This window comes from Prenolepis imparis, unplaced genomic scaffold, assembly GCF_030444845.1.
Source record: "Prenolepis imparis isolate NDT839.2.m4 unplaced genomic scaffold, iyPreImpa1.0 SCAF_1, whole genome shotgun sequence".
In the NCBI taxonomy this organism is placed as follows: domain Eukaryota; kingdom Metazoa; phylum Arthropoda; class Insecta; order Hymenoptera; family Formicidae; genus Prenolepis; species Prenolepis imparis.
Window position 1 is genome coordinate 7,068,505 of NW_028141159.1, and position 20,711 is coordinate 7,089,215.

General features: G+C 33.3%; 1 protein-coding gene across 2 annotated transcripts in view; it reads left to right on the forward strand.

The window, feature by feature from the left end:
• The window catches only part of LOC145944153 (trace amine-associated receptor 9), a 61,332-nt gene extending 40,848 nt beyond the window's left edge, over positions 1-20,484 (forward strand). The window contains exons 7-11 of one of the 2 annotated variants that reach the window (XM_083052304.1): positions 287-434; positions 13,449-13,703; positions 16,640-16,739; positions 18,150-18,299; positions 18,965-20,484. In XM_083052304.1, coding sequence (XP_082908430.1) covers positions 287-434; positions 13,449-13,703; positions 16,640-16,739; positions 18,150-18,298 — 652 coding nt within the window. In that variant the 3' untranslated portion in view covers position 18,299; positions 18,965-20,484. The remainder of the gene's footprint in view (positions 1-286; positions 435-13,448; positions 13,704-16,639; positions 16,740-18,149; positions 18,300-18,964) is intronic. The other variant, XM_083052315.1, reaches the window with a different exon arrangement.
• Positions 20,485-20,711: the final 227 nt, after the last annotated feature.

Below are 20,711 nucleotides of genomic sequence, written 5' to 3' on the forward strand. Positions count from 1 at the left end.
GATAGAGAGACTGTGTGAGAGAGAGTAGAATTGGAACAGATATCGCGAAACTGTTTCTATCGCATTACAGATACGAGCACTTTGATATCTAGCACTAATAAACTTCGCGCACGTATCACATCAGATTTCTCGTGTTTATGTCTATACAAATGTGATTTTATATTACATTTGCGCGCGTGATATCATCTTTGCTGTCCTATTTTATGCATCTGCTCATGTACGAATGAGGCGCTAATTATCGCATTTCTGAGCCAGAAAATGCTCTTTATTGTATCTCCTCTTTCAGGATCCTGGCGTGTTGCTGTTTTTATTTTCCGACGACGATGGTGCTGATGTACTGCTACGGCTCAGCCTTCCACGTTAACAAACTACGCTTGAAAAGAGTAGTCTGCGTTAACACGCCGGAGGTTGTTAGCAGCGGCCATATAGAAAGGGTAAGTCAAGTTTATTCGCTTTGTGAATAAGTTGAAATATCGACGAGTAGCCCGTTTAGCAGCAATTGACAATGCAATGCAATCACGTAAAACATAAAATAGAAACAATGTTGCTATCGACGAATGATTGGACACGTATGAAGATTGTTACGCAATCGTGCATCGCGCGATTGGCACTTTACAAATTAAATATCTGTTTGCTGCCTTTTACACTTGGCAGTTAAAAAGAATTTAATATCGATGTTATTTTATTTATCGAATGTTTTTACTGTTGCTAGATAGGAATTCACACACACGTACACACACACGCGCGCGCGTGGATTAAAGCATAGCGGAATAATATCAAGAATTAAATCCGCATTCATATCAATGCTGCCAATAACAAGTTGATTGCTAGTGGCTGAAAAGAAAGATAATATAAGATTATACAATATTTTCAACAGGCACGTTTAAAACTTTCCACGCAAATTCGCTTTTCACTTAAAATTCGCAATTCTCCAGCGAATTATGCAATGAAATTATACAGCTTATGAGCAAGTATACCGAAGAACTTTATGCAAGAGTTTACGAAAGATTTCCCAGTGCATTCTCGCGAAAGGGCAGAGCAACTTGTAGACTAGTTTCCAAATCTGTTAAATTTTGTTGAAACAACACACATCTATAGACACACACATACGCGCGCATGTAAAAGGTTCAGATGGGAAGCATCTCGCAAACTCGACGACAGTTAACATAAAGAAAAATCGACTAATCGTGCCACCAGCATATATCTTTTAAATTGAAATCGCTAAATAGTCGTTTCGAGGTATAGAAACTTCGCTAAAAGCGGTATCAGAATATCACAAAAGGATGGTGTAAAAATATGCTAAAGGGCGGAATACAATCTGTTTAAGTAAAATGTATAGACGCGACTAATGAATATCAGAAGTCTTAAACTGTTCAGTGAATATTAATCATTTGTATGCATTTCATACTTCTACACAAAACATCAATTATACAACCAGCACATTTTCCGCAGCAAATTTTATCATTATTTGCAAATATATCTATATATTTTTATGCATATCTTATAAGAAAGAAAAACAATATAAATATCATTAATTTATATCATTGTAGATACATCTGTATAAGAAAATTTTCTTCTACTTAAAGAAGTAAGCTTTTATATAAAGAGTTTAAAGTATTATCTAACACATCTACAAAATAGTCTTATTATTTAATATGCATGTATCTTTTTACAAGATTATTAAAATATATAGTAGATATATTGCATCCTGGAGAAATATACTATTTATTTTTCGAATTTGATCTCGTATTGCGAGAACTAGATCTAGACTCTAGCATTAATAAACTTCGTCATACTAATCTATTAAATTTATATCGTATCCAGTATCATGCCTTATCAAAAGACTTGAATGACTTGAATGAATTGCCATCGATCCACAATAACTGTTAGTCGTTGGAGAAATGATCGTAAATATATGTCGTAACTATAGAAAGACGCGCAACTTCCGTCGATAGAACCCGCATCGATGCCTCTTTGGACCGATATCTTAGACATTACCGGGAGGACAAACGTCCGAAGCAAGATGGATGGTCCGAACACGGCTAAGCCGACATCGCTTGAATTCGCTATCGCTCGATGTCGCCCGCGATGCATTGAATTCATCTACGATAACGAGCTCCTGAGGTTGTCTTCGTTGACCTAAAGCTATGCGTCAGACATTGAGCGATCACGGCGGCAACATTGACCCCGATCGTCGATCCACCAATTTCACAAAATAGTTGCGAAAGCTCGACAATATATGAAATACAAACATGAACGTTGACTGCCGAGGTCTCCCGTTAATAAATGAAATTCAGAGAATCTGCGCGTTCAAGAGTGTCCGATAAACGAATGATCGCGAATATATCGGGAATAATTGCCTCGCGGCGAAGTATCATAAAAAAAAGTGATAACGATCGGCCTGTTTGCATATTTACTTCTTTAAATTTGCATTTAATATAGCTACTACAGGGTGAATTCAATGCCTATTAAGAATATAAAAGTTTGAAGGTCGTAGCAACAAACTCTTTTCATACTTTCTACTTTCAATTTCGCATAAATAAAAAAATACTTTAAAGAGTATTTCTCTCTGCCAGAATTATAGTTCAAAATTTAAAGGGAATCGTACATATATAAGATGATATTTTCCTAAATCCCTTTGAATTTTTTATTAAATAGTTTACTTTCATATTTGCTTTCAATTTGTAGAAAAACAATGGTATGCGAGCAAAAATATATCTTTAATAGAACAGAAAAAACAGCGTGCTCTTTTCCTCTAAAAATGTTTGCAAATACGTAATAATGTCCACTGATGAAAATACGAGAATTGGATCACAAATTATAGACTTAGCTGAGCTTTTCTCTCGGGTCATGCAAGAGAATCCTTGTATGACCTGATTTAAGTAACCCTATTTTAAAAGCTTCCTCCGCTTAATTCCGCTCTAAAAACGAACCTTACGCCTTGGAAATTTTGGCAAGCTACTCCGACATGAGAGCCGAGCTTTTGGCTTCTTCCACTTCAACCCCCGCCATCGTGATCGAACCACTACCAACGTCCTCCTTCAGGATGTGCGCCCCAGTTTTCGCGGCAAACAATATTTTTCTTCTTGCGTCGCCCCCCGTTCCCCATTCCGTTTCCAGGAAATCGTATTTATCTTGACATTAGCCAGAGCCATTCTACGACGAGGCCAGAGAGTTCCGACCTTGTTCCTACTGAATGCACTTATTTTATTTTTTTCCATATTATGTTCTGTCATTCGTATTTGTAGTGTATTAAGTGATCTTACTTCATGACAGAGCTCGAGAAAATCGGCGAGACGATAATCGCACTAAAGAAGGATTAAAGAAACTCTCACCACGTATCGCGGGACAATATCCTCTAATACATTATTACTCTAATTAATTATATATTTTTTATGTAAAAATTAAAGAATAAAAATTTTATTATTCACATATTCTAAAACTTTGCAAAAAAAATAAATTTTAAATAAGTGAATATATTTTTATATTTCATTAATAAACTAATATTTCGTACACGTGCTATTGTAATATATTTTCGCAATTAAAAATCTCCTTAAAAGTCATCGAGAGAAATAGAAGGTAATATTTTTCAAAAGTTCCATATTAAGGTGATTCTAATTTCACAACTATAAGAATCACTCGAAATCTCCACTAAACTAACTTCAAGTTCAATAATCCTTCTGTCTATGTCTAAATTCTAGTTTCGACGCCGTAAGTCGTCTCGCCGATTCTCTAGAGCTCTCCCATGAAGTCGAGCGTTTAAGACCTGAGTAAATCAAGAAAATTAAAGGTGCGTCGATTAAGTCAGTCAGAAGAGTTGTGCCATTTCCTTTCTGGCAAACGGTGCATTCAATGATAAAATTCTCTCTTTAAGAATCAATGTGCATGATTTAACTGAATATAATACACTTTAAAAGCTTCCGAATTTTAAAGGGATACAAACGTGTAGCGCATATAATAAACAATTAATTTTTCTCTTCAATTAAAATTTTATATCATTGTTATTACGTTACGATAATAAAATTTTATCCGGATATTGAAGCGTCGCGACAAATGACAATTTCCTGGAAATCCGTTTTATGAAAAATCGATTTTAAATTCATCAAACGAGCTATCGTTTAGAATGAAAAGCGGCGGCAGTGCTGAGTCATCCTATGAACGTCATATTCGCGCAATTTATGTCATGTCTTTAGAGAAATTTTAACACTTTAACGCGAGCTAAAAAAAAATCGATATTAAAAATTACTGCTTCGCCTAATCTACTATGCCCCAAAGCACTGAAAAATCAACCCTCGAGTACCACGAACGGCGAATACGCGACGGCTTAATCATTATAAATCATCTTGTCGCGATCATTAACCCAGTTCAAGTGACGGCCTTCGTAGCGATTGCGTCGCGCGCTATTTCTGCTATGCCAAGAGATTTTTGTCGCGCGTCCTAGGGCGATTCCTCTCGCGCGCGCGAGATAATGGCGCATTAGCAACACGTCATTATAACGAAACGGTACGATTTGAGCACACGGTGCGGTCCAGGACTCAGAGTGCATTCGAGAAGGAAAACCACGAGGGAGAAAGATCGCAGCGCCTTATCCGCCCCGATTCTCCGCGAGCGCATTATAATGCGCATTAAAGTGTGTGTCCGCTTCCGCACTCCATCGCAAAACGGTCCATAATCGGTCGAGAGTCCGCGGATCGTTAAGCTCCCTCCCCGGTTCCCGTCACCGGCTCGTATTTTCCGAGTAGGCAGGATCTCGAGACAAAATGGGTTAAGTGCACGACGCGAAGGCAGCACGGAGAATTACAGAACAAAGACGGAGGTGAGAGAAACCCCCCAACGAGACGATGTCTCGAACGGTCGGGGAATCACTTCCCATAAACGTTCGTTCATTCTTTATGTCATGGTCAACGTCCATCGACTTTAATCGAGTTTACGATAATAATGAATCAGCCACATCAATTATTTCGAATATGCTCCGGAATAACGCTTGCGAGTCAGAATAGATGTGTTTGTGCCTTTTGAACAAATTATTACAATTGTTAACAAATACTTCAAAAACTAATTGGATTTATGTGATTTATTCGATTTTTAGTTAAATTTAGGTAAACGTAGGTCGTGTCTATTGTATCTCGTACTGCATGTGCTGGAAATACGTATTATAAAGGCAGAAAGAAGTTTAAAAGAAGAAATATTAGATATGTCTTTCACACAACACACATATATTGTATATCAAACATACTCTCTCCTGTTTTTCGTAATATTCCTAAATTTTGTTGTCATTGCTACATTGAAATAATTTTGAAAAAAATTCGCTGCTTTTATTTAAAATAGCAAAGTTAGCGATATTTTTATTGGCAAGTACATATTTATGTAAAGCCGACAAACACGAACCAGATATTAAAATTTAAATTTTGTTCTAGATGTATCTGCATACACTATTTTTTCTTCTTTTGCAGTTAATATAATTAATTATCTTCTTTTTCTTACAATGATTTTATTAATATAATAAAGTGTTTGATTTGTAAACGCGTAAATAAACATTTCATTAATTAATCAAATAGATATATTTATTTAAGATTTTAAATTTGAAATAAAAATATGTTCTAATACACATAAAGTAAAAAATTTTCATAAAAATCTATATTAAAATTTAATAAAAGCGTAATCTGTTTTGTATAATTTTAGAAGAGTAAACTCGAGTGCTTTTTTATACCACCAACGAATAAATCTTCATTAAGATGAAATAGATACTCGTCTCGTACCCGTTCTTTTTTATTTTGCGCGGTATGTCATTGCGACCCACTTCTCTTATGACAACAACTTTTTAGCGGTTTTCAAACTTTTAGAATCAAGCACTTTACACCGCCGCATAGACAGGTCGCGCCGCTTTATTTCACATAACTTGTTTTCTGCATCTCGTCGATCAATCGATGAAGATGCTTGCATATAAAAAAAAAAAAAAATAGCAGCTCGCTTTACGTTTCTCAGAAAAAAACTTTCGTCGCCAATGGACGCTATCGTTAATGGAAGTTGGGGCCAACTTATTTATAAGTAACTTGCTATTCGTGCCTATATCATTCTGTCTTCTTTTTTTATGGTCTGTGACCCTTATATAGGTCAATGGATGCGATAATGCCTTCTAAAGGTATCCTCCGCCGATGTATGAGAAATCCTACACAAAAGAAAAGAAAGAACTCCCTTTTATTCGAAAGGAGCAAAAAATGAAAGTCATTGTATTTAAATTTGTCAAGAAATAATCCTAGATAAATTCATGTCAAATCAATATGCTAACTCTATCAATTACATTATAATAATCCCGTCGTATTGTTTAAGTAAATTCATTTCTAGAAATTAACGTCTCGTGGATTTTTTTAACATTTTAAATTATAAATATCCTAAATTTAAAAAATCAAGATTATTTCTCTTTCTCTCTCTCTCTCTCTCTCTCTCTCTCTCTCTTTCTTTCTTTCTCTCTTTCTCTGAAATGACAAAATTATATCTCACTTAGCATATTATAACGAAATTATTGAGTATCTGGTATTCACCAGATATTTCGCATTATTCTTATTCGTGCGGCGATTACATTCTCTGGTAGCTTTGCGCTGTTACAATTTTCTTATACGCGAGATTCTTAGAAGTAATTGGATATTCTTCAATTTCTCTCAAACCGCTACTGATTTATTTGAGATGTACGACGATGGAAGAATAAAATTTTGATAATAAGTTGTAGACTAAAAACCAAATAAAAACTCTATTGCTAAGAAAATAAACTAATCTATGTCTTGTTAATGCATTGCTCCGATACTTTTCTTCAAATAAGATTTTCGGAAAATACAGAAAACAAAAATTTCTCAAAAAAAAAAAAAAAAAGATCTCATTTGTCTTATAATCTGTAAGTATTATAATTCACGGTTTTTAATAAATTTTTGATTGAGCAATGTTGAGATATATATTTTATATTTGTCATATAAAATTACTGTTGCTTTATAAATTTTTCTTAGAACTCTTTTAAACATTATAGCAGGAGTAGCAATCATTTACTTCAATTGAATCATCGCGGAGCACTATGGTTGAGTGCAAAGTTACAGATCGTATATCAAAAGAAGGGTTCGATATATGGTTTCAATGGCCACTTTGTTCTAATAAAAACGTAGACTTGTGGATTACTGTATCGTATAAAATAATACGACCATATCCGCAATGATAAACTAAAAAAAGAATTTTTTTATTTTGTAATACTAAAATAAATAACAATACTCATTTATTCAGAGATTCTGGAGAACTTCTAATTCTAATCAATATAATTTTAATATGATTTATATATGAGAAAAATTTGTTCATGGAGCAAAAAATTTAATGTTTAAGTACAATTAAAAGTTTAATAACGATTATGAGTAATTGAGATTTTCGATTTAAACGAAAAAGTATACGAAAAATTAAATTTTAAATTAAAATGCGACGTTGGATAATATCCAGGTCACGATGTGTCGAATCTAACAGGTCATTTGAAATTCGCAGAGATATCATACGGTCACCGAGCAGCCAAAAGATTCTAAAGCCACCTTCAATTTCTTCATCCTATTTTGCTCGTTTTTCACCTCATGCTGCTTCTACTTATCGCGGAATAACGAGGTGGAACGAATTATATGAGAAATCAAATAAGTTCGAGACTTCATATTGAATTCGCGGATTTCCGCATCAAGGATTATCCCGAAGATGATTCCTGTCAGCTCTTTCTCCTCATTTACTCTTTCTTGACTCTGTTCATTAACGCTTCATTTTTGTCAATACCTTTTATCCGTTTCACTTCCATGCGTTTTCATAATATATCTTATAAGGTATATTCTATATAATTCATAATTCTATACAAACGCTATCATATTCCAAAGTCAGAATAGCTAGAGAACTTATTTTCTAAAAAGAAAAATATAAAAAATGTTGAAATTAATGAATAATTATTGTTTTTAAGTCTTTTAATTCATCATCAATTAAAACGTTTTTTTTTAATTAATCATTGGTAAAACAAAGATATTTGAAATAACTTTTTTCCATTAACAATTTTCTTTAATCACATTTTTTGCACTTTCCAATATTTGTGAATAAACATACGATACATATATTCAAAGTATACGTAATTATTTTATCCCATGTAATAGATAAAAGAATCACTTAAAAGATTTCCATTGGGGGAGAATCTACCTACAAATAGATATTATGTCAAAATGCGCTCTCAAAACTTAACTTGAAGTTGTTTTCAAGATCCATTAAAACTATTAATTTAAATCATGCATATATAAGCTATAGGTATTAATCATTTTATTTAAGGAATCACTGACAAGTATATAAAATGTTTCTAGCAGGGCATTTTCAACGACAATATGAAAAATTTCTAATTTTGCTGACAAATGGAAAATACCGAAAGTCTCTTTTACGTAAGTTACATATTTTTTCAGCGCGAAAAAAGATAGATTTTTGTAAGAAGATTACACCTGTGGGAGATGTTATAATCCTCCTTGTGTCAGAGATGCCGGTTCCCGTATTCGCGGTAGGAAAGCATTTTCCACTTAAAATTCCTTTTCCGAGATATGACATGCGCCGTAACCAACAGCTATGATGTCTTTCAGAGCGGCGTTTATGAGACTTTATTTATTTTTCCTCGCGCATATTCAGTAAAAGAGAGAGGGAAAGAAAGAGAGAGAGAGAAGAAAGGAAAAAGAAAGATAGGAAACTCTCGACAATGAGAGTTCACACGTAACCACCTAGACTCTAGTGGTGCGATAAGAGCGGACACATATGAGCTGCTGGCTTACTTCCATCACAATGGAGCAAGAAAAAAAAAAGAACAAGCGCCGGAGTCCTTTATTAGTTCTACCTACTCTTCACACGATCCTCGTCGTTTACTTGTAATTTAAGCGCAATTTACGCGAAAGTATCTCATAAGTCTCTCGCCGGCACGAATATATTTATCCTAAAATTTGCGGAGAATATAAATGGAAACGCTTTTTTCTGAAATCAGAAAATATTCCAGGATGAAATAGAAAAGAACGAAAACGCGATAGAAACAAACAATAGAAAAGAAAGAAAAAATGAAAAGTTATAGAAAGAAATCAATGTGTGCAATCATAAGCTGTTTGCTACTGCTGAATTATGCAAGATTAAACGCTCATGTACTAATGATATAACCTGTTATGAAAAGATTCCCATTCGAGAGGAGATTGAATGTTACTCTCATTAAACATATGATCATCATTAACGTGAATTTAATTATCGATCGTAATTATTTCCGCGGACCATTCTCGATGTAACGCCCGAACATCCTATGTAATGCACCAACTATATGTAATTAAATAATACATTCAATAATTAGATTACAATTGTAAAGTTTGCAAGTATGTGATATCGACCTAATCAACTAATTAAAGCTGTTTTTACACATATATATTTTATTCAAAAAATTTTAATAAGTAATGTTTGTGTTAAAATGGATTGACGGGTGCATTTTTGTTAAGTAATGTATTTTTTCAATTTATTACATTTTTAGCCTCTGCTATATATGTATGCGTAATGCATTTGTATAATGCATATATTTAAAAATAATTTTTACAGAATGAAGTTTAGGTAATTGGATAAACATTTTCATATATGTAATCACTTTCATAGATAATTTCTATAATGTGTAAAAATTTTAATAAGTAATGTTTGTGTTAAAATGGATTGACGGGTGCATTTTTGTTAAGTAATGTATTTTTTCAATTTATTACATTTTTAGCCTCTGCTATATATGTATGCGTAATGCATTTGTATAATGCATATATTTAAAAATAATTTTTACAGAATGAACTTTAGGTAATTGGATAAACATTTTCATATATGTAATCACTTTCATAGATAATTTCTATAATGTGCATCCGCATATCATGTGGATTGTTCCGAAAACGTGTAACACCTTGCATAATTACGACAGAAACAATGTTCGCATTGTTGTAAATGCACACATTCTGCGAATGGCACATGGAGAGATATGTAAATTTTACGCTCCATGTTATGCTTTGCCATCTCCTGTAATAATATGATTATTCGTGAAATCATGAACCGTGTTAAAAGCTTACTTACTTTATAATTATTCATCTCTAGAGCTGCAAATCTTAATCACTCTTACATATATTTATTTATATTTACTTTTTATGCACTTAGGACAATTTGCAAACTGACACACACACACATACACACACACATATTTTTATTATATATATAATAAAAATATGTAACACCTTTTATTTCTCTCTATATAAGAAAAGAATTAAAATATATTTTTATTTTCGCGAAACATAAATTAATATATTTTATACTTTACAGCACATTAATTTGAAAAAAAAAAAAAATTATCAAACATATGCTCTAATATCCTGTTATTATATCACTCTTATATAATTCACGTATCTGCGTCACTTTGAAAAATTGTTGTATGTATAATAATTTTCGATAATCTTATAAATTATGTTGGAATAAGTATCGTCAATTCTTTTTCTTCGATAGATTATCCCCTTTCTATGAAATTCAAAACATCCCATTTTCTTCCGGAACTGTTATGCAACGACAATAGATAATCTCAATGTCTCCGGAAACTCGTAAATTTAAAATCACAACATCAAAATACAGATCATCGATAAAATAGCTTTACGACGATGGAATAAAAAATGCTTGACACGAAATACGCTATGTGATATTAGTATCAAGGTCTTTGAAATGTAGGTTGTTTCGTAATCATGTGTGTGTCTGTCGGAAGTAGATGAAATAACTCGCTTAAGTATACCTAAAATAAAATTTCCAGTAAGATACATTTTTGAAATCTATGCATTACGCAATACTAAACGATATTCTTTGTATTCAAAAATATTCTTCGATATCCAAACTTTGATATTTCGAAGGAATTCTTGTATCATTGAGAAAAAATCCTACTTCGTTATAACGATACAAAGATTATATACAGTAAAAGTTTAACAAACTATAAGCTCGGCAAGAATAATCTCAGTGCAATACATAGGCGAGATACTTTAAAGAGAGCACCAGGATTTCCTGCTTGCTAAAGTTGGGACGATAAATCGAATCGGAATGCTAATACTTCGATCGAATAGTTTATCTCGCGCTTTGCCTTTCCGCCACCAGTATGATATGCTAATAGCTCGAACCGGTATTTTCGTCTGGATTCTTGTCTTCTTCATCCCCTTTTTTCCGAGATCCTGTATATTCTGCGATCTTCTATTTTAATCCATTCAACCTATCTATACAGCATACTGTTAATGAATAAGTTCTTCCAGCCACTTAGAATATTACAATTCTTATAATATTTCTATATAATAAACAAAAATAATCTGCATATTCTATATAATATTTTAAAACGTATGTGTGTATGTGTGTGTAATTTATATGTCCAATATTACTTATATAATTTTTAAACGAATGAATATATAACAGAAGTCACAAGATTGTACTCGATTAGTATAAAAGCATATTTCCACTGTATACTGATCGGTTTTATCGGACATTTATGGAAGACTCACCGATCTGAGTCATACTTGTTCAAACATTAACGTCATAAACAATAAGAATTACTATTAAGGCTCTTCCGTATTAAATATAAATATAAGTGATAGGCCTTAAGAGCCGAACGCGGATGTTGATGCGTATTCCAACGAAATTTAATTTTTCGCTGGAATTAAATTAATTGTGCAAGACTTGGCAGTATACCAAGTAGTAAAATTCGTGCCCTGTGCACAATTAATTTAATTCCAACGAAAAATTAAATTTCGTTGGAATACGCATCAACATCCGCGTTCGGCTCTTAAGGCCTATCACTTGTATTTGTAATTAACGTCATAATCTCGAGACTTGTGAGAAGAACCAATACATGGTGCCGTACAGTAGGTGATGAGAAAGAGAACTTAGCGAGAGGAAGAAGGTAAGAGAGAAGCAGAGAAAGGAAGTGGAAATGGACGGATCCAGCTAAACGAGCAGATTCGTAATCTCTTTACTGCCACACGACGAGAAACTTTGATGCTGACGAGCTTAGTGCTTAGCGACTTTCGTAACCGTGTCAAGCCGGCCTAAAAGACGAGTCAAGCTCGAGACGCGATGGCAGCCTTTTCCACATTAAGAGCCATTCCGGATCTTTTCTGACATTACGTCTGCCTTCGAGATTATAACTCCAGATTGTGATGTGACGTATTCATAGCGTCCGGCGAAAAAAGATGACACCTTTCTTCCGTCGGACAATTTCGTCTCCTTATTGCAATATATTTTTCAATTGTAATTGTCGCTTTTATTTCTCAATATCTTTAACTTTTCCCTCTCTAAAAGTGTTATTTTATCTCATTACAAATAAAAAAAAAAAATAAATGAATCAATAATCAATACTTTCACCTCGCATCAGAACGGTACTATAATAATTAACACAAAGTGTTATTGAATAAATGTTATTACTTGATTTAACTTTTCTTGCAATCTGAGAAATTCCGCGAAAGTTCTCAAGGCTCGTGTCAGCTTTTAAGAAAATATGGATAATGTGCGGTCATTACTTTTCCGAACAATTGCATCGGCGAATATCGAAGGGCAAATTATAGATTTAGGACATCGACGCACAGTGACCGTAAAAGACGCATACTTAAAACTTATTTATGGAATGGACTTTGAACTTTAATAAAGTTATTTGCAAGGCAGTAACGACATTAAACTTCCTAACATTTTTATGTTAGAAAGTAAAATTTGAAAAAGTTTTATTTTCCCATTTTCTGTGACGATCAGTTTAATATGAAGAGAAAATAGTCTTTTAATCTTTCATTCAAATTTTACTCACGATATAATCATTGTAATTAAATATAAGCATCAAAGTCTAGAAGTCGACGCTAATCAAGCCAAAGTTAACTCAACTTTCTATTTTAAAATTTATCAGTCGAAAGAGTTATTAAGAAGATGAGTTCCATCGTCTGAGAAGAATTTTTAATGAAAAATAAAACGTTGCTATCTCATTAAAAATAGATTTCTTCGTTGTAACTCATTCAACATTCAACTTTGATATTCTATGGCAAAATTTAAATTATCACTGTATGTGTCATAACATAAATTAAAATTTATATATTTATTATGTTAAATGTTATTGCGTCTGCTCTAAAGATAAAAGACGTTTTCTATTTTCACGCAATACAAACTGTAAACAGGATCTCGAAGATATCTAAAGAACGTCTCGGAATCTCGCAACACATTTTAGACGCTTCTTTGCTTTTGCTATAGACATTTGTATTGCCTGAGTATTCAATTACAAAAACAAGAACAGTTGCTTGCTTATTCTCTCCTTTATCGTATAAGCGGGTTTATCGAGAGGAAAGCTGTATCTAGATCTAGACTTCCATCTAAACGAAGTAAACATTACGAAGGAGACGTCTTACATATTTCAGCTTGTCGCCCACGAAAGACGATTGTCGACTTCGGCCTCGCGAACAATGGCTGCAATGAGTTTAGGTTTTATCGTCATGGTCACACCGTGGACAATTCAGGAAGTCGTTGTAGCCTGCACCGGAAGCAAGCCGCCGCCGTTTCTCGACTTCTTGGCCACGTGGTTGGCTCTCTCCAACAGCTTTTGGAATCCTTTCCTCTACTGGCTGCTCAACAATCATTTCCGCCGAATTTCGCGGGAGCTTCTTTACACTAAGGTAAGCATAAACGCTTACACATACATTTTGAATCAGTAATTATTTATATGGTACTACCATAGTATATTTATTATTAATGTATTATTAATGTATTATTAATGTATTATTTTAATTTATTTAATGACGAGTGAAAATACATTTAAATGAACATACAAAAATCTCAATAAGAAAATAAGTTAACATAACTGTCTAATTTTATTTTGAGGCAAAGAGTTTTAAATTAAATTGAGTTTTGAAATCAAAGTTTATTTTTTAATATACAGAAGAAAAAAAATAAATTTTATACTTCTGATTTAATACATTTCAGACTAGTCGAATCGATTTGGTTCCTTCTTTTTTGTGCTTGTCCCAAAAAATCAGCTTGTCTGGTTTTTCGGGATAGCTGAACTATTATAGTTTCAGCGAACACTCTTTTATACGTGTGAACGTTCGCGTAAATCTCGTTACCAGCAGGCGCTTGTTTTCAAACATCCATTAAAGGCCAGTCCGATGTCCGATGCACTTGGCAAATGAGAAACAATTTTTTTCTTTTTGTTTTGATGCAACAAAAGATCAACCTTTTGTTAAAGTAATTACAATTCAAACCTTTTTCGCACAACAAAATATCTAGTTATCTCCGTCGAGGATCGTTATTAAAAGTTATATATTATGAAAAATGTAGAATTTCCTTTCTTATTTTGTATTTTATAATTCAATTGAAAATTCGAATATATATCAATGTGCAATAAAAAAATATCAAACAAAGCGATATTCTATACTGTGCGAGAAACAGGAAATTTATACGATTAGAAAAGCTCGACAGATTCGCAAGGCGGACGCGGTATTTCCTTTTGTTTACCATTTCCTTTTCCTTCGTTCGTTTTATCTTTTCGTTACATCACGGTTGCGCGTCCTCTCTCTCTCTCTTCCGATTTTACGCTCCACTCCCTTTATTTCGCAAAATCAATCGTGCGCTCGGGGTTGTTACGGAATCAGTAAATTTCTCGAAGAGGATAGCGATTCTCGTCACCGGCAAACGAATGAAGACGAACGACTTAACATGATTCCTCTCGCCCCATCGGAAAACACGGTGGAAAGTGGAAAGCGACGGTACCTGTCGAGGAAACAAGATTTATCCCGTGCAAAACGCGTTACGCAACGCGCCCGATGTTTTCCGCGACGGATCCAGGATCGCGCGCGGTCTCGGCTATCCCTTATTCTTCGCTGAATTCTCTTTTCGGATTCAGCAGGAACGAGAAGAAAAGGCCGTACGTCGCGTAACTCGGTCCGGCCACATAGATCTTGGCGCTTCGACTTTACAGGCCATGAATTCCGAAAAGCTCGTCGGCGTGCAATAAATCTTTAATCGTAGCGTGAAGTGCATCGCGGCATCCTCTCTCCTATGTCTGCCGGATGTGAAGCTACATGCGAGCAAAGTGAACGCGTACAGAGCTTTTGGTATTCCTTTACAACTGGCTCGCGCCACCATTCGATTGATAGCCGATAAACGAGTTTGACTCTGTACGAGATAAACGCTGCCACTACTGGTATATCACATGGAGTAGAAATTTGCCTGCTGTTTTTGTGAAAAATGGAAACCGATTTGGCGGATTATTGGAATTGCGAGGTGGCGATTAAACTTGTATTTGAACTTTCTAATTAATTTTTTGCATGTTATATATTTTTTTAATACAGTTCATTAAATGTTGTTAGAAATGAGCTTAAAATGTTTAGAAAATTATAAAAAATAATATTCCGCGTCTCAAAATTTTCGAGTTAAGAAAAACAAAATTTAAACTCCGAAGAAACTATCGTTATAATAACGAAAATGTACAAATGACTATATCAAAAAATATATAAGATAAATTATAGATTTGTGTGAAGAACTCAAAGTTTGCTCTCATTTACACATTACTAAATTTTATGATAGCAGATTGCAATATTATGTATGTGTTAACGTTTTGGTAAAGCGATAGATCAACTGGCTTATGGGAATCAGTTTGCATAAATACGAATACCCTCTTAACAGGGTAAGTACCCTGGGGATCATATGCCGGATATTGCGCTTGAATCTTGGTTTTTACTGGCTTAGATATTGCCCATGAAATTTATATAAGGCGATTTCACGTGAGAACGTACTCTAAAACGAATTGCGAATGTCATGAAATTTCTTATGTTGTATTTAGAATATTGGAATAAAATCGTATTTGATGAATAAATAATTACATAAATGCCTATAAATATGTAATCAATTAACGCCAATCAGACATAATAAAATGTCAAAATGTCAAAAATGTTTGTCAACGATTATTATGAATTTTATTGTTACCTATAAAAACACTTTTGCGTGTAGAAGTTATAATACAAGCAAAATTTACGAAAAAAAGATGTTATATTCCATAACAAATTGAGTAAAATATAATTAAATAAAATATTTAATAGAACTTTTATAATAGTGTATTTTACTGTTTGACAATCATTAGCTAAATGAATGATATATTATTTCAATTGAAGGTACAACATACTCTTCATAACAACTGTCTGAACAGACAAATGTATATCTGACAAATTGTATTCCTTGAGGACCGACGTTGCATTACAAGTATTCTGTTTCGGAGCATCACATGGCGCATAAAGTTTACGAAAGCATAGCGATATACATCACAATTAGAACTACTTTACATTTATATGGTAAGCGAGTGTATGAATATATTGGGGTAATGTATTCGATTATACCAGGAAGGCTTCGCGATAATGTGATTATTTATTACCTCGTTCTCACGGGAAATAATCTTGACTTCATGGCACAGGTAATCAATAAAGTTTATAAAATTTGATCCTACTTAAAAACGATTGATTTATCGTTTGCAAACTGACAGGCATTCTTCTAACATCGATGCAACGTGACTGTTATGATTGATACTTTGAACAATTTTAATTTTCTTTTTAATATGCAGATTCTGTGCAGATCTAAGCCATTAGGAACGAAGCAACATTGCTGCGCGACCAGCACCGGTGGCTTGGATGTTTGCAGCATCGCCGGTGTCGACCTATCAGGTATGCTAAACGGATGTCATATCGCATTAAAAGCGAAGTCAGTCAATCGGGAACATTTCTCCACGTTAAATTTCGCATATATTGATATGCAGAACGAGCTCAACAGAGTCAGTATTTACAGGACAGCAGAAACATATATTGGAGTTCAGAGACGCTTTTGCGCAGCCAAAATTTAAAAATAAATTCACATTTTATTCTTACACATACATATATGATTTTTTTAAACAAAAAAATATAGTCTAAATTAAAAAGGAATATATATCTCAACCTTGTATAAATTTCCATCTTCGTGTTAATTATATAATTATATAGCATAGAATCCAAGCCGCGTTTGCTTCTACACTGATTTGACACCGACAGCGAAGGGATTAACGTAATCAGTGTTTTGCACTAATTAAACCAAGGGAAATCAGCCTTTTGACGGCATCCATTATCAACATTAACTGCATTCTCGTGCTCTATGTGACATCCATAAACGGAAATTTAATGCAATCACTAGTAATAATGTCATCACACACCCACACGGAAATTTAATGCGAATATATCGTAATTATATGCTTGAAAAAGCATGTATCGGACTTACGATTACTGCTATTGATATTACGCTATAACATTTTTCACATTTCCATATATGTATACATATTGCGAAACATATAAATTATAAATTGTTTTTTGACATCGTTTAATTTTTACTACAATTAAGTAAAGTTTCTGGATATTCTCTTTTATATGTATATGTATATACATACAAATATACATATATTAAATATATATATGTATACATATACACGCACACTTTTGATTGTTTAAAATTGAAAATAAACCGGCTAAAAGATCAGGAATGCCAAGAATTTTATAGCCAAAAACTTATATTAAAATTTTAAAATAAAATTAAAGATAGAAAATGTTTTATTTAATTATTTAATTATTTAATTATTTATTTATAGTTTATTTAATTAAATCTTTATCACGGTACTGCATTTTGTATATATCGCAAGATCGATTTTCAATTCGATTTTTTTCAACTGCGTAGAAAGAGAGAAAGAGAATAGTATTATGTAAACCGTTTTTAACTTTATTTTTTAATCAGCATAAAGATATACGGAGAAAAACGATATACTCTTAACAAAATTTTATACTGGAATTTGTTTGTGGAATATCGCAAAAATATCACAAAATTGCACTGAGGAATATTTTGCGATATTTAATTAGCGGTCAATCAAAACAAAATATACAAAGGCCAAATATAAAAGCAAATTAGTTCATAGATACATACTTGATTCAAATCTATTGTTAAATATAGATAAAATATAAAACAATATGAACGAAATTTCACGCTGTGTGAAAATAATTAATATAGTTATACGTGTGATCGTTAATGTAACGTAATATGAAAAATTTTTTCCACAGTCCGTGGATTTTTCTTTTCAGGTTTGGAGCGTTGCTCAATGGAACAATGCTCAATGGCGCGTTGTTCCTCGTTATCATTAGCGAATACGCCACCGCCGCTCCCTTGGGAGACCGGACACATGACACATGACGATGCAGCATCCACGTGAGGTGCGCCGCATAAATATATGCTTTTGTTATATAATTCATTATTGGTTCTATCCACGTTATTCTATATTATATGAGATCCGTTCCCATCATATTAAAATTTAATGATAGACTCTTTGATCAATTTTCAAATAATTTTCCATTAACAAAAATATGTGCATATGCATCAATAATTCTTTCGCTATAAAGTTACCTTAAAAAATTTATGCGAATAAAGTTTGCAAAAATAAAAAATAGAAACAGTAAATCTATTTTATTTTTCAATTCTTTCACATTTAAGTAAATTTTCCCGGAATATCAATTACAAAATGTTTACTATTGAATATAAAAAAATATTACAACATAGGATAATTAATTATTTTTATATATATTTTTAAAAATATTTTTAAAAATTTATTAGAAAAATTATTATATTATGTAAAAGAAAAACAATATATCTTTTTAATTTTTCAGCTATTATTTCTTTTTATGGCTTTATTGTTAGATATCATAGCATGTTGTTAGATATTATCTCCTCTCATCACTTTTATTTTAATTATAATAATTTATTACTCTTTAATAAAAAAAATTCATTTTTTCCTATATTTGCGAGTCAAGTTATTTTCCTTATCACTTCTCACCACACATATCCAGTTAATTACTGATTAATTATCTATGGCAATTTTCAGGTAAAGATGCCGCCACGCAAACGGAGGATTACGGATCTCCGGACGACGCCAGTTAGTACAGCGTGGCGGCAAGCCGGCGGTACCCGACTCTGCTTCAACAGTTCCGGGCACAATATCCGTCGTCTGTATACCTACATCCGCGGTATGATGTTACACCCTCGCTGGCACGAGGGAGAATTTCGTACTTCGCGACGATCGGGCCGGGCCAGCATCATCGACACGGTCGACGGCATAATTTCGAGTACGCGCGCTTCAGGAGCCTGCCAGATCTCGTTCGGGATCTAGAATCGCGGTGAAACACTAATTGCAAATCACATTATCGTATCAGGGTACTACTGCACCGTTGTCGCATCGCGATTCGCATAAGAAGGCTTGATCTCACCGCGCTCTCATCAGCCTGTTATAATTACGAATTCCACGCTCCGAGACAAGCATACGTGAAACCGTGTGTCGACACACACAGCGATTAGTTTTCGTCGCGCCAAGATCGATTACGGGAATTAATTATAGCACCGACGGGGATACTAATCGTACTGCTCTCGACGATGTACATGGAGATGTTTAATCACGGCGCAGCACTCTGCGAGTGTTAACGTCATTCGCGCCCGCATTTACCTCGTTCTGCACAATTCATTATTAACGCATGAGTGTTCATAGCACAAACGGTGTGCTCAGGCGTATAATTGATTTTCTTTTTAACGATTAACTTTTTCTTTACGAATTTTCAAGAACACACAAAATGATTGTTTGAAGGTACAGATCCTAAATCCACAGTACTCCTTTTAGCAGTTTTTCATCAATTTAGAACTGAATCTTTCTGAAAGAAATTTTATTCTATTTGAACGTCTTTCAATGTAACAGAGCTTGGGATACAGTCACGGATTATAAATGAACGTAAAATCGTGTCGAATAGATAAAATAAAATTCATGAAACAGGAAGATATATTTTAACTTTTAACGTATAATTGTTTGCTCAAGAACTCATTGGCATACGACCCCATTGCATAATTACATTCACATCATAAACATTGTTTTTATACATACTTCACGAAAAAAATCCGACAAAGAGATGCATGAGGGACGTGCAAATATCCGAAATTGCCCTTTTAATATCGCGAAGTTTTATATTATACAATAAACGAACAAATGAAATAAATGGAACGCACGATAATGATTCGACAATGTTCGTGCATTTCTAAAAATATACTTCATTCAATAATCTTACGCTTCTGTAGAAAATTTCGTATGCTACTAGGAACAAATTATCTACAATGTTTCCCAAGAAGTTTATTCCAATGATGGTATTATAAGACGAATTAATTACGTTACTTTTATTTAGCATAATGCAGATGGGACAATACAGAAGCAGGCTTTTAAATTTAATTACAAGTCTGAATTAATTACATGGCTTTCTACGCACTTGCATGAAAATTACCAGCACCTGAACTTTTGTTATTAAAAACTTAAATTATTGAAAAATATGTGAAAAATATTAAGTTGATGCATAAGATTTGCAGAATATTTGCAAAAAGTTGGTCTCATTGTTTTCCAAATTTTGTATTGAATAAAGTAAAAAATTCGAAGCTTAAAAAGGAAATGATTAAAAAATTTCTTTTTATATAAGAAAAATATATTAAAGCGAGTGACACAGCAATTTTTGAGCCTTGATTTTGTAGTTATTTTGTTTTCAGCTATAACAGATGTAACAATTCTTTTGCACCGTAATATAATTGTAATATTAAGAACT